At 34.0% G+C, this 27,120-nt stretch overlaps 3 protein-coding genes across 6 annotated transcripts; 1 reads left to right on the forward strand and 2 right to left on the reverse strand.

The window, feature by feature from the left end:
• The first annotated feature begins 2,893 nt into the window (after positions 1–2,893).
• Positions 2,894–7,776, forward strand: LOC110415186 (uncharacterized). Of its 2 annotated transcripts, XR_002445081.2 has the most exons (6): positions 2,894–3,090; positions 3,628–4,168; positions 4,270–4,536; positions 4,643–5,739; positions 5,850–5,988; positions 7,590–7,776. XR_002445081.2 is itself a non-coding variant. In XM_021426751.2 (5 exons), the coding sequence occupies exons 1-5, from the start codon at positions 2,977–2,979 to the stop codon at positions 5,928–5,930; spliced, it is 2,100 nt and encodes a 699-aa protein (XP_021282426.1). In that variant the 5' UTR covers positions 2,894–2,976; the 3' UTR covers positions 5,931–6,460. The 2 variants fall into 2 exon arrangements, 1 of the variants encoding a protein (XP_021282426.1); XM_021426751.2 differs by lacking the exon at positions 7,590–7,776 and having other exon boundaries at positions 5,850–6,460.
• A 1,257-nt stretch (positions 7,777–9,033) lies between these two features.
• Positions 9,034–11,186, reverse strand: LOC110416051 (hexokinase-1 protein). Of its 2 annotated transcripts, none has more exons than XR_002445140.1 (4): positions 10,793–11,174; positions 9,906–9,985; positions 9,435–9,584; positions 9,034–9,326 (listed from the first exon to the last, which is right to left on the reverse strand). XR_002445140.1 is itself a non-coding variant. In XM_021427887.2 (4 exons), exons 1-4 carry the CDS (start codon positions 10,904–10,906, stop codon positions 9,307–9,309), a joined length of 267 nt encoding a protein of 88 aa, XP_021283562.1. In that variant the 5' UTR covers positions 10,907–11,186; the 3' UTR covers positions 9,034–9,306. The 2 variants fall into 2 exon arrangements, 1 of the variants encoding a protein (XP_021283562.1); XM_021427887.2 differs by having other exon boundaries at positions 9,532–9,584; positions 10,793–11,186.
• Positions 11,187–11,431: 245 nt separating this feature from the next.
• Positions 11,432–26,313, reverse strand: LOC110416050 (protein TOPLESS-RELATED PROTEIN 2-like). 2 transcript variants are annotated; one of them, XM_021427886.2, is made up of 25 exons: positions 25,339–26,313; positions 24,686–24,865; positions 24,317–24,430; positions 24,074–24,232; positions 23,597–23,777; positions 23,387–23,516; positions 23,188–23,297; positions 22,852–22,990; positions 22,631–22,740; positions 22,314–22,383; positions 22,130–22,203; positions 21,953–22,048; positions 21,777–21,872; positions 21,494–21,621; positions 20,946–21,180; positions 20,701–20,868; positions 19,807–19,908; positions 19,582–19,728; positions 18,497–18,607; positions 18,226–18,408; positions 17,997–18,125; positions 17,333–17,428; positions 13,409–13,594; positions 12,072–12,244; positions 11,432–11,965 (listed from the first exon to the last, which is right to left on the reverse strand). In XM_021427886.2, the coding sequence occupies exons 1-25, from the start codon at positions 25,416–25,418 to the stop codon at positions 11,758–11,760; spliced, it is 3,405 nt and encodes a 1,134-aa protein (XP_021283561.1). In that variant the 5' UTR covers positions 25,419–26,313; the 3' UTR covers positions 11,432–11,757. The 2 variants fall into 2 exon arrangements, with proteins under 2 accessions (XP_021283561.1, XP_021283560.1); XM_021427885.2 differs by having other exon boundaries at positions 11,432–11,968; positions 25,339–26,299.
• Between the last annotated feature and the right edge of the window lie 807 nt (positions 26,314–27,120).

Below are 27,120 nucleotides of genomic sequence, written 5' to 3' on the forward strand. Positions count from 1 at the left end.
AAATGTTTAGATAGTACTCGAATCCAAATTTAAGTAGTAAAGTGCCCAAACCCTACAACAATACAAATACTTTTAAAATCTACTATCCCAACCCAAACCTATTACCATCTCACTATCTGATAATTATTCAAACTTGTTTAAAAAACTCAATTATGTAAAACAAATAATTATACTCTTTATGCTACCCGATTACTCAAACCCGAATCTGTATACAATAATAAATTATATTTTACATGTATATAATTCACTAATAATTAAATTTATAAAAGTAAATAAATAATAAAATTTAAATTTAAATAACCAAAAACTAATATCTCAAACAACAATTTAAATAATCAAAAACAAATATCTCAAACAACTTTTAAGCTGTAATTATTATGTCTATTATGTTCTTATTTGTATATATAAATGAAAAGTTGTTAATAGTTATTATCACTTAATAGCAATACTTTAATATGTTCTATTGATGTAAGCATAAATGCAACACTAATAACATTATAAGTAATAATTTTTGTAAATTACAAGTTCTTTTATATAATAATGATAACTAACAAATTATTTTATCATAATAAGTATATAATAATATTTATGTATAAATTAAATATATTAATATTATAATCCATTCATATAACTTATTAATACGTAGGATATAGTCATAGTAATTATTATTAAATATAACCTATTTAATATGTTAATAAATATATAGTAGATAGTAATGTTTATATATAAATAAATATATTAATGTTTATAACCTATTAACATAATAGGACATAGGTTTACATAAACAATACAATACTATATACTATAAGTGTAATATTTATTAATGATATATTAATATTATATAACTTATATCTATTTAAAAACTTATAATTACATATTCCATGACTTTAACACATAATCATATTATTTATGTTCTAAATTTGACATGTAATACTTATTATATTTAATACAAGTATAACTAATTGCTATATTTAATCATAAGGCTTTGAAATATATATAATAGTACTTATACTCCTTGTAATGTGATGTTATTTGAACATAATTAATAATTTAAAGGTTTTATTATTTAAATATATTAATAATATATCATTAATAATTTGATTAACAATAATATACTATAAATGAAAATTTTCATTTCCGACATCAATAAAATTTTACATATTTAATTATCTATTATATACGATATAATATATAATTGGGTTCAGGTATCAGGAACTAAAAAGTATTATCCGACCTTTACCTAAATTCAATACTAGTAGTAAAATTATGACCTGAACCTATCCCAAACTTGAATATAAAATACCTTAATCCTATATAATCGGGTTAGGCATTCGCGGATACCTTATTATAAGGCAACCATTTTCACCCCTATAAGAATCTTGATGATGGCAATTTTCTAGACAAGCAGGAAATTTAAAATTTTCTTTGGTAGAGTTTTGTTTTTAATGAGGTTGTGTTTATTTTTTTGTAATGTAACATTTGATCGGAGTATATGATTTTAGCTTTATAATCGTAAGTTTCATGTTGAAAAGGATGATTCTTTATGTATATTAATAAATTTACTTGTAAAAAAAAAAAACAAAGACTCAAATAAAACAATAAAGAGACCTTGGAGTATGTCGCATAGTCTAAAGTTTAACTCAAATGTTGCTTTATTTGTAAGGGATGGTGAAGCCATGATGATGGCTGTGAGTTTTGTGGTTAGAAACTTTACTGGTGGTGTGGTACTCATGGGTGCAAAAAAGATGTTACACAACTCATGTGCTTATGAGGTGGAATTGAGGATTGTTACGTGGGTAGTGATGATGTGTTTAGAAAGTAATATCATGCTTGATGAAATGGAAGTCAACAACCCCTTAGTGGCTGGATGGATTTCGAGTAAAAGTTTCAAAGGAGCTTTGGGTTTATTAGTAGAGGATTGTGTTGTTTTAACGGAAGGGATGGCAACGCAGATTGCGAAGCATGTGCTTAGGAAAAGCAACATGATGGCTCATATGGTCGCAAAGTTTGCTAAGGATATGCCAACAAATCAATCTATATGGAGAGATGCTTCTCTCATACCAAACCTACTTAGAGATTTTGTGATTAAAGATGCATGGTTGACCAATTAATTAAAGGGTGTGTAGGTTTAGATTTGGTTATTTGTATTGCACGATTAGCTTGGGTACTCTTTTTTCCTTATTATGATTTTTATCCCATTAAATTTTTCCATAATAAAGTTTTTAATGAAGTTCATCTTTCATGTTTTATGCAATATTGTGAGTAATAATTATAATATATTATGTAAAGTCACTTACAGTGTATTGATGTTGATGAAGCAATGAAATATTCATCTTTCTTAAAAAAAAAATAAATAATAAAACAATAGAGAGGTAAGCATACAAAAAGTGGAAGTTGACTACAGTTATAGTGCATTTTTACCTATACTTAGATCTTGATAGAACCCAGAAACTTTTCCTTTGGTGTGAATATATTATGTTCTTAGAAGGGACATCTACATTGACCCAATAAAAGCCTGGCCCAAGTTTGGACTTTGGATCATTGCAATACACCATCAAACATATTTCTTTAATTGGAAAAAGAAAAAAAGATATATAATAAGGAACCAAATTAAAATTTCTAATTATTGGAAATTTTTTATGCAAAATGGTAAACCAATAATTTGTAATTAATTTTATACATGGAATTATTTTGGCAGTCATGTGACCAAAAATAGTAATAGTAATAGTAATAGTAATAGTAATAGTAATACAATAAACCCACAATACCGCAAATTCAAATTTCAAAATGCAGCCGCTCCAACGGTCAGATTGTCTAGGGTTTTCCGCAACGTCTCTTTCTTCCTTTACTCATTTAAATGCCGCATTTCTTCCCTCGCCTCTGCTACATCAAAACGAAGAAAAATCTTTCTCAGTAACCAAACAAGAAAAGCAAACTCTCTCCGTTTCTTTTCTTTTGTTGTCCATTGAAAAAAAAATGGATTTCCATTGCCTTACAAGGAAAGAGCTCCAGACTCTTTGCAAGAAGAACAAGATCCCAGCTAATATTACCAATGTTGCTATGGCTGATGCGCTCAAAGCTCTTGAGATTGTAAGCTTTATTTTTCTCTTTTTTGCAATCCTTAAATACCCAGTTTTTGTTTCTCTTTATATTTTGATTGGTTGCTAGGAAAGTCAAGGCAAAAAATTTCGCTGCAGTTGATGTTCATGTCTGAACTGTTTCATTTATATGATTGATAATATAAAATATCTCTTCAGTCAATCAATTTCTGGACTTTTATGTTTTTGAAGTTTCAAAAGTATTTAATTTTCAGTGAATTTACAGTACCCGTTGCTAGATTTTTTAATTATTGAAATGGTTCTGTTTGGTTGCCAAGGAAACATAGGGAAAAAGAATAATCTTGTTGAATAAAAAACCATGTTTCTTAAGAATCCATTTACCTGATAAAATATTCAGGGGAAAAGACTCATTTTCTTGAAACGAAAAACAAAAACCCAGTTTCCTAGGGACCAAGTTCATTCATTTCAACATTCATAGGAAAATAAAGGCTTATTTTCTTGAAAGCCCCAATTTTGTAGAAGAACTCAATTCCCTGATAGTAACATTCTTTGTAAATCATTATTTCAGGTTGAAGGACTTGATGAGCTCATGAATCAATCTCAATCCCCAGAAAAAACCATGAACAAATCATCCCAAGAAATCCCCTCTACCGTGACTAGGACGTCGACACGGAGAAAACCCACCAAGGAAGAACCTCCAAGCAGCCAAACAACGACCCGAACCCGGAGAATGACAAGAAGAACTATGGAATTGGACGAAGAAAACAAGAATGTGAATGTGTCTGAGACTCCTGTTGTGGCTACTACTACCAGGAGAAGGGCTCAAAGAACTGAGCCTGAAGTTGGGGAGCAGAAGAAGAGTGATCTGCTTGAAACTCCAGCTTCGCAGAGTAACAGGAGAAGGGCTGGAGTGGGATCTACTAGGAGGAAAGTGGAGGCTCAGAAAGGCGAAGGGTCAGTTCAACAGGGCTATGGTACGAGGCGGTCAGTAAGGTTGTTGGAGAAGAGCATGGAAGGGTTGAGTTTGAAGGAGAGTGGAAGAATGGAGCCTGTGAAGATTGACGAAATGGTGGAGGATGAAATTGAAGAGAACAAGAATCGTCAATCTGGTATTCGTTGTTTTAATGAATTTGAGATTTCAATTTTCAGATTTTTTACACACTATCTCATTACTGAAGTAGGATTGATGAGTCTGATCATGAATATACAGGACCTACATCAGAAGAAACTTTGGCTCGAAATTTAAGTGTGTCCCTTGAAGGTGAAAGGGACTTGAAAGATGATGTTCACAATGCAGAATATGATTGCACAGTGATATCAGAGGCTGGTTCTCAAAAACCTGATAATTTGTACTGTCTCTTAGCCTTAGATACAAATGATGCATACCCTGATGAGAAGACCAATGAGCCAGATGCTTATTTGGCTGAAAGTGCTGACAAGCTGGCAGATATGTCTGATGGAACCATGGATCCAAAGGGTATGATAGCTTTTGTATTCCCTCTTTGGAATTGTTCAATTTGTTAAAAAAGGTTTCTCTATCCATTTATGTTTTCCCTCAGTAAATGATGGTTGTCGCATTGCAGGATATGATTATGCTGTTCCTCAAGGCTCATATGAGATTGACAACTCAAGTGAGGAATTGGTAGCTGAAAACAATGGGGGCTCTCATGCTGATGAGAACACTGAGGTCTTGGATCATGCTTCATCTGCAGAATATATGGAGCCAATAGAAGCTGTGGTTGGAGAAGAATGCCAGAAGTTAGTTGCCAAAGATTGTGACATTAATGTAGTTAATGATGATCTAGCCAAACTTCCGGAAGCTGAAGAGTATGATGATGGCAAAGCATCTCAAAATGATTCAGCTATGCCTGAAGGCCTTATGGATTCCTTGGAAATGCTGGGAAATGAAGAATCTGAGGATGATCCAGATCAAATTGTTACTGGGTCAAATATTGTTGTTTCAGATGTTGATGATAATTCAGGTTCTGACAACAATACTTTAGTTGATGAACTACAAGAGGAAGTTCCATGTGAAACAGCCGCCTATTGCTCTGACGATCCAATGAGTAGTATGGTGAATGAAGAAGCATTGATGGATGTAAATGTAGTTGAAGCTGAAATAATCTACGTGGGAGAAACTTCATTCTACAATGCTCCACAGTCAGTTGCTGTTGATATCTCAGTTGACAAGATTCTGGATTCTGGTGATGCAGAAGCATTGGTTGATGTCTGTGTAAAGGCAGCAGAGGAATATGCAGAGACCACCCAGGAAGTCCCTTCACAGAAGAAAAGTCCCACTGCTGCAAAGCTAACGAGTCCTTGTGCTTCTCTTGTCTCCAACAGTGCAAGAACAAGCTCAATACCATTGTCACCATTGACAGCTCAATTTTCTCAGCCAACTCGTTCTACACCAAGGAAATCTTCAAGCAAGAAACAGCCAACAATTCCAAAGATGACGCAAGTTTCAGATAAAAATAAGGAGAACATTGACAATAACAGCGAGAAGGAAGTGGAGCCTAGCCTGGCAAAGGTGAAGAAAAACAAGAACATCATTGATGAGGAAACTATGCAGAAATTGGAAGATATGAGTCTAAGGAATCTAAAGAAGCTAACAAAGAAGTTTGACAAACTAAAGATCGCTGACCTTAAGAAGAACAAAGAAGACAAGAATGATAGTATGGTGAGGTCCATTTTTTTACTCCTTATCTTTGCCTTCAAAGTCATTATAAATAGTAATGCTTTCCATTGCTTCAGTGTTGTTAACTTGGATTCTCATTGATCTATGAGCAGTTATTTGGGAAGACCAGACCAGCCTTGCAAATACTGTCACAGAATTGTATACCTGCTGGAGAAGCGGAGGAGGAAAACTGAAACAAGTATAGAAGAAAAGCATGAGACACTACACATTGATAAAGGGATTCAAACCTTGGTTTGTTGCCTCCCTTGCTGGTTTTTTCTAGTCCAGCAACCAGAGTTTACTTTGATGGCTATGTTTGGATTTTACAATAATGTTTTTTTCCGTCCATTATTTTGCTAATAATGAGTCTAAGATGTGGAGACCAATTTTGCATATTAATTGTGACAAACGTTTTCAATTATCTTAATCTCAATTATATGTTTTGTTCATACATGCTTGACTACAGGCATTAAGGAATATTAAGGAAGTAAAGTATGCAGACGTCTAATTTTGATTGATGGTATATTAAGGGTTTGTTTGGCTATGTTGAAACTTTTGTAAGAAATATTATAAAGGAAGTTAAGATACTAATAAGTATTTTTAGGATATATACAAATTAATTGATAATATTTTCATTTATTTTTAATAAATAAAAAATAAATTATTTAGCTTCATTAATTTCATAAGTTTTAAATTAAAAGAAAAAAATAAAATAAATTGGAAATAGAAAAATGAAATCAAGTGGAAAAAAAATTAGACCAAATAAAAATGAAAGTGAAAAAAATATAATTCTCTTTACACTTTTTATGAATGTAAAAAAAATCTCATTAAATAGTTTTTTTTTTTAAAACCTCAATTGGTTTGAATTGGTTTTAAGATTTGATGAATCAATTTTTGGTTTAATGAAGTGGTTTAGGATTTTGTGCATCAATTTTAAGGTTTCTTGACTCGGGTTTAGGATTTAGTGAATCGTTTTTAGGGTTTGGTAAATTAGTTTTAGGATTTGGAGAATTGGGTTTAAGATTTTTTGAATCAGTCTAGAGTTTGGTGAATTGATTTTAAAGTTTTTTGAATTGAGTTTAGAGTTTGGTGAATTGATTTGAGGATTTAAATTAATTTTAGAGTTTTTTCAATTGAGTTTAGAGTTTAATGAAACAGTTTCAGGTTTGGTGAATCGATTTTAAGATTTAATAAATCGATTTTAAAATTTGATGAGTTTTCAATGAATCGCATTTCTAAACTTTTGTTTGAAAAAACTTTGATAATTTCTTTTATAAACTCAAATGAGCTTTGTGCATAAATTAAAATTTTTAAAAATGGGGCCTTTCTCAAAGAAGAATGTGCCATTTATCATAAAAGTTTAGTTGTATGATTGGCTACTATTAATTTATTGAAGACAACCATGAATCATGCCATTATATTCTTACCTAACAAACTAATAGTAACAAATATCAATTACCACATAATTAAGCTTAATGCAGTTTGGAAGGCCACAAATTTCAAAGAAATTGATATTTTGATAATATTATTTGATATAAAGCCAAATGTTTTTAAAGTTTTGCGTTAGAAGATACTGCTTTGCATAAGAACGTTATATAAATGGAAGAAAAAGAATGAATTTAATAAATTACAGCCAATTAGATTACGCTAATATATATTTTATGTGACTAATTAAACAAAAATTACACTATAAAATCATTACTCTCTCAATATAAAAGAGGAAGAATTTGTGTTAGTGTTTCTTAAAAAGATGTTCAAAAAAATATTGCTTGGTTGCTTGCTAGGAAATAGAAAAAAAAATATGATTTGGTAGGAGCAACAATATTGACAACTGATGAAGTAAACAATTGCAGATATGAACAACAAAGCATGCAAGTAATTGGTGTGTGCAGCTGATGCTGAAGGATTTTCTACAGTCAATGAAGGAAAAACTTGCTTGGCCCAAGATGCAAGATTATATGGTAATAATGAAAAAGCCTCTGTTGATAAATTGGTGCCAAAAATGGCAAAGGTGAAGGAAAAACATCAAAATTGTATTATACAGGATGCCATGCTGAGAGAAGAAGATATGAGTCTGCATGAGGAATCTAATGATGTTAGCCAACAAGTTTGGTAAATTAAACATTACCACTACTATTTGAGAGGCACTTTTCTCTTCACACTCCAAACTCATAATCTGAGAGCATCGAAGGGCCTTTACCAAGCCAACTTTGCCTTGCCTTTTCCTTCTGTATAACTCAATCCAACCATCCCAGAAATGTTTCATCTGAATTTTTTATGCACTACTTCCCTCCCCCAGCATTAATCAATGGCCATTTCGGATTCATCCAAATAATTTGTTTTTGCTATGAATCTAACTTATGGGTGCAGCCATGCAATGAACAATAAGGTTATTGTCAAGGGTAACCATAAAAAAACTTACATCAACAAAGATAGGAGTAGATCAAGCCTACATCTTTAACTCAAATATAAGGAAGTATTAAAAGTCTTTCTTTCCTGCCTTTAGCAAAATGGTCGTCGTAGAAAAGCTAAACCATAGAACATAGGGTTTCTATTAGCGAATGCACCACTATAAATTCTAGAAGACAATATATTCCTATGGTCTTTCTATAGAGAAAAAGAATTTTTATGAGAGAATTTCCAGAATTATGGCTGTTGTCTTGTGCAATCAAACTTCAGTGTGACTCTTGAGGAATTCTAGGTGAAGTCCTTGAACATTCTCTTTAAACCCTAGAAGAGTCATCTATCAAAAACCTAACTAAATCTACACCAAAGCAACTGCTTAGTTTCAATCCCAACCCTACATCACTATTCGCAGTACCAAACAGCCTCTAAACAAGCTGGTTATCTTCCATTTATAAAGGCAGGTTGAACCTACACTACACATAACACTTGCCATATTTACAGTACCCTGACTGCAGGCTTCTGTTATCAATGAAAGCATGGTAAATTCGAGTTTACTAGATTTACATAAACAATCCATCAGTACAAGTCCCTCAGTTGGAATAATGGATTAAAATTGCACACAAATGAGATAAATAAAGTTAACCTGTCATGTAGTATGATATGTAGGTTTTATGAAAGATTGATCTCCAAAATGTTATTGAACAACATAAGAAAAGCTAGTTTTACATTTAGTGAAATGGACCTTGCCTCCAATTTATATTATGCAAAACACTACAAAGACTTGTAGCCTTCCAATTAGCACACTTTACAAGGCCATCTTTTCACTATCATAATCTCTCATTGAATACTCATTCAACTATGAAAAAAAAAAAAAGAGAAAAAGAGTACACATAGAAAAAAGAAAAAGTATATTTCAATAGTCTTTAATTGAATATGGTCTACGAACAGGTATAAGTAATGGATCATCAGAAAGCAGGAGTTAATATTGCCAATATCTCCAAACATCAAATAGGGAGCCTCCCGTGATGATTGATTCAATAATACATGCATAACCAACTCACTTTGGGCCTAGGAAATAGCAGGTGTCTCCCCACCATAAGTCCAAGCAGAAAATCATGATAAGCAAACAGTAGTACAGCTTTTCAGTAGTAAAATGAATACCATTCAATAAAGAATAAAGAACCCTGCAATGCACATGATAGAAAACCAACACGTTAAAATAATAAACGATTGTCTACACTACAGTACTTCCAAAAATTCTTGGTCATACTTATTGCTAAACAGAAAAGAACCTTATATCAGTAGCATTCAGAATTATTCATTTGTTATGGAGACAGGGATCCAAATCCAAGAGAAAATGCATTAAATGACACTTCACTCAGGCTTCACCTCTCTTCGGTGGATCCAGCTGCAAATAGGTGTACGGTTCTGTTGGCTCCTCCCTGCACAGCAGCAAGCATTAATCAGATGTTACAGAAGGAACAAATTTTCATAATGTAAGCATTGCATTCCTACAAATATATATGAGAAATACTTCATTTAGTTTCAAATTGAAGAGCTAGCAATGTGTGACTGAGCTAGGACCCAGTTTTCAACATCCTGAGAGTTGAAGACTTTGGCAAATAGAACAACTTAGAGGACTACCATTCAGTCAATTGCATCACTTATAAGGTTGTATCTATTAAATAAACTAACCTGTGATTTAAATCAACAACCATAAACCTTTTTAATTCATTCCGATATATTCACTTATGCTAACTCACCCAGGTTTAGAGCGCATGCATTGCCAAAAGAGCTTGAAAGGTCCTGGAACTGTCTTAAATGGGTTTCCCTCAAAACAAGCCTGCACCAAACAAAAGCAAATTGAAACAAGAATTCTGATCCACCAAGCTAACTAGTCAGAGTTAAGCTCCATTTGATTGATGCGCCTTGCTTTTTGCTTTTTTTCACAAAAAAGGAATAGAAAGGAAAAAGAATAAAAAACCAAAACAAATAGCAAAATGTAAAAGCATCAACTAAACGAGCCTTAAAAATGTCAGCATAATGTTATTACACAAGTGCCATGAAAAAAGCTTTTAAGTCCTTTCTCACACTGCACATCCAAAGTCTATAGTTTAATGAACGAACTCGACATATTAAGCTGACACAATGACTCCCAAAACAACTTCAGCAAGAACCTTTTAAAGAGTGTCTCGAACTCTATAAATATAAGCTGTTCACTTAAAGGAATTTTGCAGGACTTGAAAAAATGTAATTCCATAATATGCTTCATAATGACAACATTATCTTCATGGCTCTAAACTATTAAAATAAAATGAAATAAAGTATAGCCATAGAAAAAGTTCCTTCCTTTCTCTTCAAAAATTGAAGATTGGCAAAAACCAAATTTCATTCAAAAAAGTGGGTAAAGATCTTTCGATTTATTTTTTTGTTCAATCAAATCCGACTTTAGAACTTCAGAAGTCAAAACTTACTAGTTCCCGTCTATATGTAAACATTTCGACCACAAAATACTATAAGTATGAAATATACGAGAGTTCTTCCCATTTTTCCACATAGCTGAAAATGGAAACTATCTTATTCTAATTAAAAAAAATTAAGAGCAACCACAGAGCCAGGAGGAGGAAAGGTAAAAGAGTGAGAAATTTACTTGGATAACATCTTCAGCTCGATCGTTGCAACGATGAGCCTTGGGTTGTCGATGCTCTCCTTCTGGCAATCCCCATGGACTCTCTCTCCTAGGGACTGGCCTTGTTTCACTCATCTTCCTTCTTCCTTCTTCTCTCTGCAACTCCTGTTGTTTTGTCTTTCTCAGCTCTGTCCCAGACCCAGTCTCTCCCACCCGAAACTCAAAGGAAACGAACCCTTTTCAATTCTAGCACACTTGGCACTTGGGATTGGGTTGGGCTCCGAGGGCCTGTGTATTTACGTTGTTTTGCATCAAAAACCAAAGAAAACATTGATCAATTTCATCAATTGTGACAAATCAAACCGAATACCATTATTTTCAACAAGTTCACAGCATTCCCAGCTTTTTTTTCCTTTCAATGCTTCCTCGATTTGTCTATAAACTTTTGATTTTCAAGACATTAATTTCCGTATTAAAATCTTCATTGCCATTGGAATGCAGATTGCCACCCAAATGTTTGGATGTCACCATTGGAAAAATCCAAATAAAATAGAACGCACACACAAATTTGCTAAAGAAAAAAAAAAGGTCATAAATTATTTTGACATGCAGATGTTTCACTTAATTAATAAACATTGGGTAAGTAATGCAGCTTCCTCATTCAATAATGAAATAGATAAACTCATCATTCACCAAGGTATCAAATGAGAAGGTGCAATTGCAAAAGGGTAGAGTGCAGGGGGAGGGGAGGGCCAATTTTGGCTGCAGATGTCTTGCAAGGTTGCTAGCACAGAGCAAACGTAAAATAACAAGGCAATAAAGCAAAACAGCCAAAATTAGTGGGAAAATGATTTACAAAGAATGTTAAATAACATCCAATTGATTACAAAGTAAAAGAGGATAATTCCTATCACTACAACTCATAAAGGAGCAGCTTAATGTCTCTCTCTATACTTTGTGGTAACATCTACTTATCTACACAGCTATCACCTAGAAGGTAGCTCTGTTGGTTGACCGCTTAAGGAAGGATTTGATGAACTAGAAGGAAGGGACCCATTATCTTGAGAGGGTGTACCCCATTTCAGTTCTACATCAGAGGGTTCCACTACATGTACTGCTCCATCACTCATGCCAAGCGCGATCTGGTTAGGCTCAGATGGATGAGCGGCTATCACCACAGCATACGCGCTGTTGCTGCTGCATAAAGTTTTGATCATTGATTTTAAAGTTATACCGCAGTTAACCAATAGAAATAATCAAACTTCTTTGGATAACAATTATCAAATGTTCATGCTATCACCTGACAGAGAACGAAGGTATGTAAGCAGAAGGTGCTATTCGACATCTGAGCCTCAAGTTATCTGAATCAAAAACTCCAACAGCACCATCACAAAAACCAGCATAAATCAGAGAGCCATCACAGGAATATATTGCACTTGAAATGGGAGCACTGAGAGAATCCTTTGGAGACCACTGCAAGAACGAGGATCAGCAAAACTGATTACAAAATCATACCATTGGAACAACTCTTAAGAATAGATATTCAATAAAATAAAATCAATCCCACCAAAAGAAAAACAAACTAAAAACACAAAATGAGTATAATAATTTGAAGTGCATAGTCAATGCTAATCTAGTAACCACTGGTGTTTTAGTCAAAACCTCTTTAAGGTTCTGCAGAATCTTCATTTAACTAAAAATTCCTCTAGCAAATAATCATTTGCTTGACAGATGTGCCGTAATGCCAGGATGATTTTTCCACAGAGCAATAGCCGATGCTGTCACCCAAGTTAGGAGAGAAATAGGTCATGCTCTGGCCACATTTAACTCAGATTGGGGAATTTTTTATCTATTGTTCCAAACTCTTAGATAGCTCACCACAAAGAAGAAATCCTCTACCAACAATTCAAGAACGATTTTGATACTGAAGAAAAGTTTATATCAATAAAACTAATGTTTAATTAGTTAATGTAGTTAGCACTTAACAACATTTATGCTAGGAAATTAACTGAGAAAACTATAATGTAAGGAGTCTATATGGTAAGCATCCAACCCAAAACCAAGCAACAGTTGGTAAAGAGGCCCAACCTAAATACAAGGCCACTACAAACACTACTTAATTGATGTTGGTCAACAGCACTTAACACTATCAGAGCTGCCCAGTTCACAAACTTCATCTGTTGCATCACATAAAAATCAGGCTACAATTTTATGATAACAGCATATTTTCAAATTCAATATTGGCTAAGCTAATGCCTTTGAATTATTATATATTCATTTCAAAATAGATAGACACAACTCTCCTGAAAAATTATACTAGGTCCTGTTTGTCAATGGTACCTGAAGTAATAGCGATCATATTATGGACCATTGTCTGTTGAGGCAGAAAATTATTTTATGATGATAATAACCTACTTTCTCAAAAGCGAGCATGACTATGAGAGGCTTACATAATATAGCCAATATTTCACAAATCAAGTTGGCAATTTCAGGCCAGATAGTCCCCAAAATAAGTAGTAAATAATATCTGCTGCTTGCTTTAACTGTATTCCCACATTAGTCGTGTCTCATAAAAGTGTTCCCAAAAAAAATGAGAAACTATAATACAAGAAAAATGATGCAAGGTAGACAACTTACAGAGCACAAACATTCAAGCTTGCTGTCATAGATGGCTATTTGGGTTTCATGGACAACCAATAGATGAGTTTGATCATTGTGAAACTGGACTTTGGTTTCTCCTGATAGTGGAGATTGACGACCAGATGGTGCCTGTATGAACCTTGATTTCTTTTTCTCCCAACCATCGATGCTCCAAACACATAACTGCAACAGAAAAATATCATAGAGAACAACACATTTTGTGGTCAAATTATGCATACAGAACATTATAAGAGATGCCAGTTCTGTCATTTGTTAACATGCCTTGCATCTTAAACCATGCCTTGTGTTCATAAAATATATTTTAAAAAAAATGGGTTGTGTTTGAAATGCATGTATCCCACTCTAGCAGAAAGTATCGGCTGAATTTATACTGTGTAAGTTTTAATCTTTAAGTGAAAATCCAACATAATAAGCTTTCAAAATCAAGAACACTATCAGATAAATCAACAGAATCTAGTGCTATTATTCAGTCTTGAATCTGCTGTAACAGTTCTTCACAACCCAAAACTTAGAGATCAATAATAATTTTGCTTCTTTATTTCTTGGCAACCTATATAAACATTCACACGGTCCCATAGTGGAACTCAAATCTATGAAGATGAAAATAAAAGGAACAGGATAGCTCTCTGACGATGAAATGATTTCACTTATCATCCGAATATAATTCAGGAATTTTCAAGGACAACTTTTACATTAGTAGGATAGCTCTTTCGACCCACATATTGATTTATGGAAACTCATTTCGGAAGCTTAACTAAAAGTGGCAGGCATCTAGGGAAACAAGAATAAGTGGTTTAGTGATATGGTAACAAGTTCAAGAGGGCATTCTATTTAAAACTAGTATGCTAAGCCAGAGACACAAAGATATTCAAAATCATTGAAAAGCAATCACAGCCAATGCAAACAACAGTTTCAGAACTTCAAAACTAGTGGTATAATTACTGCCTCTTAAGATATTGCTTTTAGAATCAGAGAAAGCCATGACTGGTCTTCAGATACAATCCCAAGGCTTGTTATGAAAGAACGTCTATTTGAAATTGAAGTTGGTGAGAAAGAAAAACCATGAAACTAGGTTTAAAAAGAATGATTACAGGTTATAGAGGAAATGCACAATGAAGTACCGGCTTATAGACAACAAAGTCAAGACAAAAGAGACGTCAACCTTAATATTTGGAATAAATAAGAAGATGAACCCTCCTATTGATAGCTCCACTTTCTATTTGCTTGCATAAATTATATGAATCAATTTACTAGCAGAGATATAGCCTTCCAAGTTCCAACCCTGGTAGACAACTTCAGAATATCTATAGCTTTATTTCATATGATTTAGCCAGAGAACTATCAAAGGTACTTCCCTAATATGATAACATGATATAAACAGGAAATATTCCTATAAGAAACCTAATTAATATTGTAATTAAAATTATTGAAGATGAATACTCCAAAATATTACTAAAACAAATAAAAGTACCTTCAAATTATCACTATAGGATACTGTCTAGCATCTCCAAGCCAATTTTCTTTGGTCTAAATTGAGTATCGCCTTAATCCAAAGTGTAACTGTATTGGACAGCCTAATGTTATCTTCTTAATCAAGAGAAGCAGATTTCAGAAAACATCCTCCTACATTTGAAAAATCTATCCTATTTAAAATGCAACTGTCACTTTTCACCTCCTTTGGGGCTTTCTCCTTTGCTTTAGTAGTTCACGACACTAATTTTGGTTTTGTACCTTGGAATATTCCTACTCTAAGAGCACAGCTCTCAATAAAATACACCAATACACTAATTGAACCAACCTAAATCAACATAATGAATCCTTTTTGAAGTAGTGAAACCACAAGTTATGCCCCAGAGAGTAGAGAGAGAGGAACAATAGACGAAGTTATGCTACTTTCTTTTTCTCTTTTAATTGAGAAAAGCACTACATGACAAGTGTTCATAACCTTAGATTCCCAACAGTTATCTCCAATTGGCAGAACAAAAAACAGATGATAAAATAGGTAGCCTGTGTTACACTGATTCAGTGGTTAAGGCAGAATACTCATCTATATTAAGCAACATGGGCAATGATGTGAAATATGCATCTGAAACACCTGAAAATTTTTCTCTGGCTCGTCAATACCAACTCAATTCCAAGTTTGAAACCAGTGACTTTTTATAATACATTGCAGAAGGGGATATTGAACAGAGGAGAGAAAAATGAAACTGTGCAGAGATCAGGGCTTTGAGAATCGACGGAGGAGGAGTGAAGTGGAATTAGGAAGGGGAAAAGAGAGGGACAGGGCATAGGGAAAGAAAGAAAGGAAGAGAAAACACCTTTTCTGGTGAACAATCACATTAAACAAAAACACAGAGCAATTAAGTGAAGAGAAAGATGGGAGTGAAAAAAAACAGATAAGGGAGGAGGGGGAGACTAGAGCAACATTTCCACATTTAAGGAAGAACCAGCCCAAACTTGAAATAAGTACCCCACTTTTAGACAAAAAATTTAGATTTTATTAATTAGTCTACTATATTGAAAGATTTGGGATCAAACATATACATCAGCCCTGATCCTGGTCCTAGTCTAACTAATTTAACAGCAAGTCCAATTATTTAAATATTAGATCTTCTGTTTGTGCTTATCAAGGACAACCTCCATAAATGGGAAAATATGATATACTTAGAAAAGAATCAAGGAACCACTTCAGTAATTTTCAAGATATGTGAATATTTACCCAAGATAGTACATTTGACAAATCTAATACACCAACATACAAAGGCAAAAAGGAGTTTGATAATAATACCAATAACATGCATTTTCCAAAGTCAAAACTTGACAATATCTCAAATTAGCGGGACTCCTTTTTCTTTTAAAAAAAAATTAGAGATTGCATTTATGTACATATTATGACCATAAATGACTCAAGTAGGTAGATGGAGCACTTAGAGATACAAGAATCTGTAACCCTAAACCCTTTTTAAACATAATTAATTTTGATTGTCAAGATATATTTTTTAAGCTACTTCATTACATATTTAACTATGCTTCAGTCAAAGTACCATGGTCAACAGCATAAGACACATAATCTTCAAGAAAAAAACAGCATAAGACACGAGTCTCATCAATGATTTTAAGTTGAATTTTTTTTATTTCTAGTTAAAATAGATCATAATTGGATTTATAGTGAAACGAAAGACATTCATTGATAAGAAAAGTCTATTTATAGCATTTTACGTCAATACATATCATAATTTGATGTTTTCATTTGTAATGTGAAGCAAAAGCTATCCATTAACAAGAAAAGTCCATTTTTAATCACTCATGCCGTCGACAACCTAATTACTTGCTTTAAATGGTTTTATAATCTTATAAAGGATTTTAACTTGAATTTTTTCTCGTTTTTGCATAAAACAAATCAGAAATTGGATGTTTGCATTGAGAAACATGAAGTGTAAGCCCTCCATTGACAAGAAAAATCTATTTATAGTCACTAATACCTTTGAACGCCTTGTTACTCGCTTTAAGTGGTTTTATAAATTTAAAAATTGTTATTGCATAAATGTGTAGAGAGGGATCCAGTTTTACATACATACATACATACATACATACATACATATAGGATCAAGTTACACCAGTTTAAGATTAATGAGTTTCACAGCATTCCATCATTTTTTTTGTACAGTTCATTATTAACCAAATTGACTGCTTCTTTAATAGTCTAATTATGCAGTCAAGCATGCAAATTTCCAGGTCAATCCAATATTTATGGTACTAATATCAGAATACTGTTTTTTATGTTAAAATTGTATTGATTCAGTGAAACAGTTAAAGACATTTAATACATGGATAACATAAAAATTACTACTATATCTACAAAAAATGCATCATAGGATATGCATTCAATCAATCACTAACCTGTGCATCAGCCCCTGAAGACACCAGAGAATTCAAAGTTTGGGAGAAGGCAAGTCCTGTTATTCGATTCTGGTGGCCCTTGAGTTTGGTTTTCACCTGGCAAAAACAAAAGCCTAAGTATGCTTCTAGAGCCAAATTTCATGCCAAAAGCTTAAAACTTTCAGGTTTGCATTCTAGAATGAGTTTTAGCTTCTTATGGAGAATGTTATCCTTTTCATTCCAGAAAAGGAAACTATAAGACTTTCCCTTGTCCACTTAAAGATCAACTGATTGAAACCCCTTTTCATCAAACCTCTTTTTCTTTCTATTTTCTTTCTTGCTTTCTTCGCATAGGCAATGAAGGAGGTAACAAGAAGCCACCAACTATGTGACGTGCCATACTGATTCCAGCATTCCAACTTCACTCACAATTCTGGTCATCGGGATGCATGTTAAAAATTATGGATACACTAATAATGTCGAATGGTGATAAGCTTAGACCTAGTTAGCCATACAATAATAAAATAGGGTTTGAAATTTAGTAATAAAATTCTAACAAAATAATTGGTTCAATAAATGTGAGAAATCAACATTCTCCTACTTCAACAAAGTAGTCCTAACGGACCACATATATAAACAAACTAGTTTCTAAATACTAAAAGTTGAAGCGAAAAATATGCTTTACCTCATCAACTCTGACATTGTAAATTTGAATCGTGGAATCTTCCATGCCAATTGCAATAATATTATTATCTTGGGGATGAAATGCCAAATATGTGGCTGCAGGAGGGGGGGACATAAACGTGGTCATCACCTGTGAAGAATTTACCCATGTGAGTGATGTGAATAACTACAAAGAACACAAATACAATTGAGACCAGTTCAAGAAACAAGTGAAAATTGCAATTGTAGACCTTGAATGTCATCATGTTGAACAAAGACACCTTCCCGCCCGATGCGGACATAACATAAGAATCATTTTTAGATAATGCAATGCATGTCGCTGACTCTTCAGCAGGTTTAGTGTCATTTATATCATTTGTCATAAGAGTACCACTAGGTGGCTGCCATAATTGTGGCGCAACATTTGCAGTAGCCTGAAGGATTAGAGATGTAGAACTATTAGAAAATATAATTTAGTAATTAAGACATACAAATTTTCTCATTTAAAGACACAAGACAAACCTTGCCCAATGGATTCCTGTCACTACGTTGCCATTTCCAAAGCTTGTGAACAGCATTTGAAGCAAGGGCCAAAAGAGAAAGACCAGAGTTAGTATACAGCAGCCTCACAACCTGCAATTAGAGATTGCTAACCCTCAATTATGGCCATAGAAAAGTCTTAAAATAGAACAAAAAATATACAACTAGATCTCTGCATGCGCCAAGTTTATGCATATGTAAAACTTATGGCTAGCGCACAAAAATATGAATGTACACATCTTAGATAGCTACATAACAATTTGACTTACTTTCTCAATAATGAGTTAAGTAGAGTATAACACAAAATAATGCATATATCAAAACAAATTAAAAATAAAAAAGAATTTTATGATACGTATGTCGCAATCCATATGCATCTGTGTTTTTGTAAGAGTCCAATGAATAGATAAGGCAGTACTCCATTATTCCTGCTATATTGAATTTACTAATTTCTTTTAAAATTATCTATATGTTCAGTAGTTACTTATGCTCCCATGATCACCCTTTTATCATTGTAAATATATTAGTTTACATTTTATTTCTTTTTGCCACTTTATCATCAATCAGTGATTGCATTCAAGTGATAATTAAAGCTTATTACTTTTTTCCACTTTATCATCAACAAGTGATTGCATTTCAAGTGATGATTAAAGTTGTGCAGTGCACAGTTCGTGACAACAGTGGGGATGCCCCAATTATGCTTTATGGTCCAAGGTAGTGTGTAACCATATTTTGGTAGCCCATAATTCATTAAAATTATATCACCATGCATGAACATCAACATTATACCACAGATCATACATAATAAGCAAGTGCCATACATATTCCACATTAGTGAATAAAGTTAGCTTACTGGAAAAAAATTACTAATATAATGCATTAGGTACAACGTTCAAATGCTGCAAAATATCTCATCCAAGCCAGACTCAAAAGGATAATCAACCACAAATAAATTTGAAATTAAATCACCAAGGAAGAAGACAACATTGCTATCATGCAATAACATTTGTTTCCAAAGCAATGATGCACAAAAACCAAGCAACAAATAACATTCTTCAAGTACCTACCTTTCCTGCTGTTATGGCATCAGGTAATCGCAAGGCTTTCAGGTGAGATGGATCCATAATGTCAGGTATTCTCCAGCCCTTAATCTTGTCTGCATCCTCTGAAATCCGTGGTTTAACATCAACAAGCCTGCTGGTATCCATCGTACTCTGCAGTGGACATCCATTATGAAATTAGGAGCCCCTCCAGCACCAACAATAACATGAAACTGGAAAAGCTGAACTTACAAGACCGCTTATAGATACAACAGAGGGGCCTCTGTCTGGGCGTTCAAGGGCTTGAGCAATGGCAGCATTCCCCATGGGACCTAGAGCATTGGCAATCAACGGCTGCAGAAAAGATTGTCCAGAAGAAGTGAAATACAGAACATTATCAGTAACATAGAAAGGATATGCAATAAATGATATGCAGAGAAAGCCATAAAAGATAGGAGAAACAAAAAATAAACCATCCAGGAACAGCTGTCCCATGTGACACTGAACAGTAATGCTAAGATAAAATTACAGAAAAATCTATATCCATTTGTATCTAAACGATTAAGAATTCCTTCCTTGAAGCTGCAACAACGGTAGCAATGAGTAAATTTTGCTATACTCCTGAGACTTGTACAATCAAACAAAGATAATATGTTACTCCTCATGAATACACTACAGCATAGCAGTAACATTAAATAATGCATCCTGAAATTTAGGATATATTAGCTCCATTGTAAAGCATTTTAAAAATGATGAATGGAAAACAGTCCTTGTTTAAGGTCATCATAGCATAAAAGAGGTATGCATAGCCAAAACTCAAACCACAAAAATAATGCAACATAAATATTTTCTATACAAAATTGATAAATAACCAAACAACAGATTCACCAAAAGCACATAACAAACATTTAGTCGTTTGAAAAACAGCCTATACTGATATTCTGACATTCGCCCTTATGGTCATTCCCCACTAGTTTTTCTTTTTTGCCCTTCTAAAGCAATGTCTCCTAGCAAGTTAATTACCAAGCAAACAGGGCATGCAGTTCTGGCAATAGTTTACTTACAAGGGTATGAACATATATGGCATTATTACGATATGCCAACTGCCAAATTTAAGGCATAATTAGAATCAAAGCACAAAACTACCTTAGAGTTGACAGGTTCAGAAGGGCCTCGAATTTTATCAACAGCCCTGCTCTCCAACATCCTTATCGAGCGTGAACCATCACTGTTGGCCAAGATTTTGATACCATTATCGCTAGTTGTCACTGCCAATAATGACCCTTCCTTGTTGAATCTAAGTCTGGGACTAGCCTGTAAAAGGATTAGAATGGATAATTGCAACATCTGCAACTTAAGTACTAATGAAAAGAAAATATAGCAATACTAACAGGCAAACCACCATCTGCATCAACAGCCGTCAACATGTTAGGATTATCCATGTCCCAAAACTTAATCTGGAATTCATCACCAGCTGCTAAGAACCTGTTCCTTGTTGTATCAAATTGGACAACGCCTAAAGAACGCTTCCTAAAACCAGTATATGTTCTTTTGATAGCTCCTTCACTTTCATTCCACTCAACTAAATGGGATTCACCCTCTTTACTTGTTCCACAAGAAAAAAGCCTGCCAGAATAAATCCAACTTTTTACGAATACATATACAGAATTCTTATACATGTGTATATATCAAGCTTGCACATAAATACCATCGAATTTAACCGTAAAAGAAAACCAAAGAGCATCTAAATTAGACTATTTCTGAGGGTGATATGAACCATGGGAAAATAAGCTACAATTTTCTTAATTCAAAGAGTTTTGATGCATCTAAAATGCCAGCATTTCAATGCATAATCATGTAAATATGATATGTGGAAACATACCAAGAGTTCCAAAGTAAATTCAATCAAACGGCCATCTCTCCCAAAAAGCATTTTTACCTAGTTCCATCAGCACTGTATGCCATTGTGGTGCACCATAGCCCAGGAGCATCATAGTCCACTCTAGATCCCAAGCAATCATATAACCAAGCTTTTATCTTCCCATCAATGGCAGTGGAAAAGATAAACTGTTCATATAGGCAGAGTGTGACTGTTAATATGAGAATGGAAAAGAAAATTTTCAAAAGAAAAAAACCAAAGTTACGCATCCCAACCACGACTCAACACCTAGAAGCAGAATACAGAATAGAAAGCTAATAAACAATTTCTAATTGAGTTTTACCTGAATATTTTCTTTATAATGAGGGCAAACAGAATACACAGGAGCTTCATGTCCTTCAAATGTATAGTGCCTACGTCCAGCTACTGTGTCCCATACCTGCCAAACAGGAAATTTCAATATAGACAACCCAAGGCTTCTTCAATTTACAGAAACTAAATCAAGCCAAAAGTTTATACCTTAATCAACTTATCATCACCACATGTAACAATACATAATTGCTTGTTGGGATAAGCAAACGCTATGTCATTAACACCTCCAACATGGGCATCAATCTGCAAAATATAATAGGTTATTAATGACCAGCAACATCGTGATTTTTAAGAGAATATTTTATATGTTGTGAGTTGGTTTACCTCCAAATGCTGCCTTAATTCTCCAGGTGGATTGTATTGGTATATCTGGACTATATGCTTTGAAAATGCAACACCTATAGAAGCCAAATTTAATTCAAGAACAAGTAATGCAACTTCAAGGTGGAAAAAGACACGGAGATCAAACTGTATTAAAGTTTAGAGCAACAAATATGAATATGAGTACCAAGCATAATTCCGTCAGGCGCCCAAACACATCGATTTACTGATATCCCTGCATCATTGACTAGTGCTGTCTGGTAGTAGAATAAAGAAAGAAAGATCAGTACTCAACCAAAGAGATTTTTATGTGTTTGGGTGGGGTATCAGTTGGCAAGGAAGAGGATGTTTACACTCAATTTCCAAGCCCATTGCTACCCATGATTTCAATGATTGCAAGGGATATTACTATCAACCAGATATTATCTCATCCACAAAGGACAAATTGGTAAGGGTCAACAAGAAAGATGAATTGCTGATGCCCACAGGAAGTTGATGCATTACCTGTAATGGCATAGAGGCAGTCGAGATATCCCAAACCTTGAAAGATTTATTGGCCAATCTTTCCCGAGATCCTACTTCCCAAAGGCTGATGTCACCAACATTCGTGCCAACTAAAAACAAGAAATGAGAAACTTCAATAACTAAGCAATAAATGTGTGCTAAACTTTTGCTAGAAATTTCATAGCAGAGTGCAATTAAGGAAAAAAAAAATCCATATCAACCTAGGAGAATAGTTTGGTGTTGAGGATGAAAGTCCATGCTCATGACATTAGTTCCTTGATTAAGGGTCCGCACGACAGTTTTTGGAAGGTCATCTTGTGAGCAGACATTGGGAGTATGTGCTATACCAGAAAAGGATACCTGCAGAAACCATATCTGAGCATCTTCTCTTTCATTTCATGAAGAAAAAAATTCCAAAAAATTAATCAGAACCACCTAGACCCAAAACAAGAAAATGCAGAGCACGTCCCAGCTAGAAAGTTCGAGAACTAATCTTTTGCAAAGAAAATAACTGAGGGAAATCAAGATAATAAACAACTAGTCCTATTTATCTGCACCTCATCAGATTGGCCAGTGCGAATACGCTTCAGCAAATGCTCTGAATCAGCCGACTGATAATCCATCCCTGGCATACCTGATGGCGTCCTTGGGTGCTTCAGGAATGCAGCTGAAACATCAGGGAGAAAAAGTGAAATTAAGCAAGTTTACTGAAACATCATGCCAACAGACACCAAATGCCAGTGACATTGTACCAACCTGCACTAGAAGGCTGGACAAGACCAGGGGGCCCAGCTGCCACAGCTGCTGCATGAGGTAATGAAGGATTACCACTTGACATCCACCCCGCAATGGCACCAGAAGATGGGGAAACAACAGGCTGAAATGGCTGCACATCATAGCCATCCAAGAATTATTTGAGTATGCTGCATACATTGTTTAGAGGCTAGATTAATGCAAAATACTTACACCATGGGCGCCAATAGGAGGGAATGCCCCAGCCTTGGGAATTGGGCCCACAAGGGGACTATTAGTAGGAGGAGGAGGACGAGCCCCATTAGTACTGGGAGAACAAGAATGATCCGTAAAGAGAGTTTTAATGTCAGGGTTTGGACGAGGATTCTTGCAAAGCTGATGCTGCCAATTTAGACTGCAAAATTCAACAGAGAAATGAGCTAACAGAATATAAATATATATATTATATATACACATATATAATATCATTATGAGGAATTAAGTTCAGCTACCAATCAAAATTTGATTGAGGCAATTGTCTTATATGCACATTATATAAGTATCCATTTATCACTTATCCAAATGCAGTTATTAACAGAGAGACATTGGCAAACCCAGCCTTTGTTTTCACATGGTATAGAAGAAGAAAATATTCAACCAAAGAATACTGACAAAAATTAGTAAACTAATCATAGAATAAGTATGAATAACCTCTGGTTTATTAAGGTCCTTAGCCGTGAACTTTTAAAGGCAGGGAATGTAAGCTTATCACGAAATAAAGGATTTGCTTCAATGAGCTTCTTAAGTTCTACAAGCATGATATTTCGAGCAGATTTTGTGTCTCCATATTTTGAAAGCTGCTCATTTTGCCTGATAACAGAATGCAACCAGCAAAATTTAGTGTAAATCAATCATGTAGCTGAAAAAGAACAATAAGAAAGCAAGAGTACACACCTAAAGTTATCAAGAGTGAGCAGCTGGGTAATCTCCTTGAAAAGTTCTTCATTAAAAGATGCAAAAACCTTCAGATCCTTGACAAGTATTTCAACAGCCTTTGCTCGATCCTGCCTGGTAGAAGATAACAGAGCATAAAATATAACAGACATGCATAGATTAATTCAACTTTAAGAACGCACCATGACAGAAACCAAGTAATGAAAGCCTAATCTGACTGAGAAGAATAGCTACATCCAACTCCATTATTCTATAAGGTGTTCTCTTGACATCATTCACGTAGGATTTAAGCTCAACAAAGGCAAAATGCACATAGTTCACAAATCCTAGGCATTTACAAGCAAGAGTATAACAGCATCAACAACTCACCTGTCAAGGGCTTCCAAATACTTCTGCTTCCTAATTTCAAAGAAAATCTTCATCGAGTAGCGGTTATCCTCAACCTTCGTGAACCCACATAGATAACGCTCAACTTCATCCCATTCACCAGCCTGGACTTGATCCTCAAAATGTTTCATATTGAAGAAAAAGCCAGACTCTTGCTCTAACCTTAAATTTGCACAAGCCATAGGAGAGCCACATGCAAAAGCAAACGTTAGAAAACTATAAGAAACACATGCAAAGGCAGGATTATTAATCTATTCAAAGTCAATTAACTTAAGCCAGCCAAAGAGGCTAAGAAAAAACAGAAAGCAGCAAAGGTACTAATGTGCTAAATAAAAGCATTGAAAGTTTATTTTCTTGCTTTCCAGAGGTATAACTTATCCAATTTTTGCTCTGGGACATACTAATAAAGCACATTTCTAAAATGCTAACCAAAACGTTATCATTGCTCATCATTTCCAACCCGAAAAGCATTAACTATCAGGTCTTATTAGATTACATAACATAGTTAAAATAAGTTTTTCCTCTTTCAGCCATAGGCTTAAAAACTCTAGTGCCATCATCCTTCTAAGTTTACTCAGCAGCCAAAAAGAACCTTAACATGAGCCAGTACAACAAAATAAGGTAAATTAACTTACTTATGAACAGTTTCCTTGAACTTTTCCTCATCCAGGAACTGTAAGATCAAAAACACCAGCTCCCTACTTAAGGAAGACATTGTCCCGGGTACTCCTAGTCGCTCCAGCGCAAAGATCAAATGTTAAACCAAGAAATTAAGTTTTCCACTAACCCAAAAATCTTCCTGCCAAAAACCTCACCACACCAACAAAACCCAACAATTCGTATAAACTCTAAAACAAAAACCCAGAAAATGCTTGTCCTTCAATTCCCTTCTGCAATTACATTAACCTTCAAAATCACCCATTAAACACTCTACTCTCATGTTCCACTAACAACCTTGAAACCATTCAAAGCTCCAAATCAGTACACCAAGCCTCTTTTGGCGAAAATAACAAAAACCCAGATTCTTAAAAAACCATAACAAACCAAAACAACCTTCAAAAAACCTCTTTTTCAAGCAAACCCCACCTTCACATAAACCCTAATTTCCCTTGAACTTAAAGAAGAGATCCAACAAAATGAAGCAACAAAATGTAAGAGTTAACTCAAGCTTGATTTTCACCTACAACAAAAAGTCTGAAACTTTAAGCTTACTTGTAAATCCTCTGAGCTAAAGAGAAAGAAAAAGTGAAAAGTGTTGGCCTTTACTGTATCACCATCAAAGAGAAGCAGAGTAAAAAACTAAAAACATTTTCTAGGGTTAGGGTTTTTTTTCTCCTTGTTTTTCTTCTCCAACAACCTTAACTTTTGTCTGAGAGGAAAAAAAAAACTCAACTTTGATTCTCTTTTTCTCTCTCTGTATCTTTATGTTTTTTTTTCTAAGATTAGGACGAAGGCTTTGTTGCTGTTTTGTGTTTGTTGGACTTTTTTTTTTTTCTTTTTCTTATTCTGTTTCTGTCTCCTACTCACTTAAATACAAAAACTTTCTCTCTCTCTCTGTCTATAGAAGTTTAAGCTTTCACTTTCCATTTCTTTCTTTCTTTTATATCTCTCTTTGGAGTGTAAATATAAAAAAGATTTCTCTCTCTACCTGATTTTCTCCATTTTGGGTTGTATGATAGTTGGATGCTCTTTCAAATAATACCATCCTAGAATCTAGACTTCAATGGTGAAAAGGATATGGTGTGACTGGCCCTTTTGTAAAGCCTCCAGTAACTCTCCCCTTTTCCCTCTCTCTCTCTACTTTTTTTTCACTTTTTTTTTACTATTTTTATTATATTCTACTTTTTTAATTGGGAGTTTGAAGTTTAAGTCTTTCTTGGCAACTTTATATTTATTTATCATAACAATAACAAGTGTGTTTATTTTATATTCTTACTGAAACCATAAAATAATTTTAATAATATTAAATATTAAGTGAAAAATGAACTCCAAAGACAAAATTTTAAGCCAAGTTAAATAATAGAATTTGAAAAATAACAAAATGGAATTAAGAGTTAGAACAGTTTAGGTTCTTCTAATGTCAAATTGGAGAATTAAAATAGAAAATATATTTTAAAACCCAACAATGTCCTAATCAAAAATTTTTTGCTATATATGTAAATGTCAAACAAACATTAAAACATATTTCACACTAAAGTGGAATAAAATGATATATATTATGGTTAATTATATATTTGATTCCAAATTATAATGAAATTGTCAATTTGATACTTATAAAAAAAATTTATAATTATTGTACTTTCACTCTATAAAGTTTGCACATTTGATTTGGTATCAGTTAAGCAAGACGTAACTAAATATAGTCAATAAGCATGTGTCATGCGTCTAAACAAGTCACATGATTTTTTTATTTAATT

This window comes from Theobroma umbraticum, unplaced genomic scaffold (genome assembly GCF_002168275.2).
Source record: "Theobroma umbraticum cultivar Fairchild unplaced genomic scaffold, ASM216827v3 scaffold_147.0, whole genome shotgun sequence".
In the NCBI taxonomy this organism is placed as follows: Eukaryota; Viridiplantae; Streptophyta; class Magnoliopsida; order Malvales; family Malvaceae; genus Theobroma; species Theobroma umbraticum.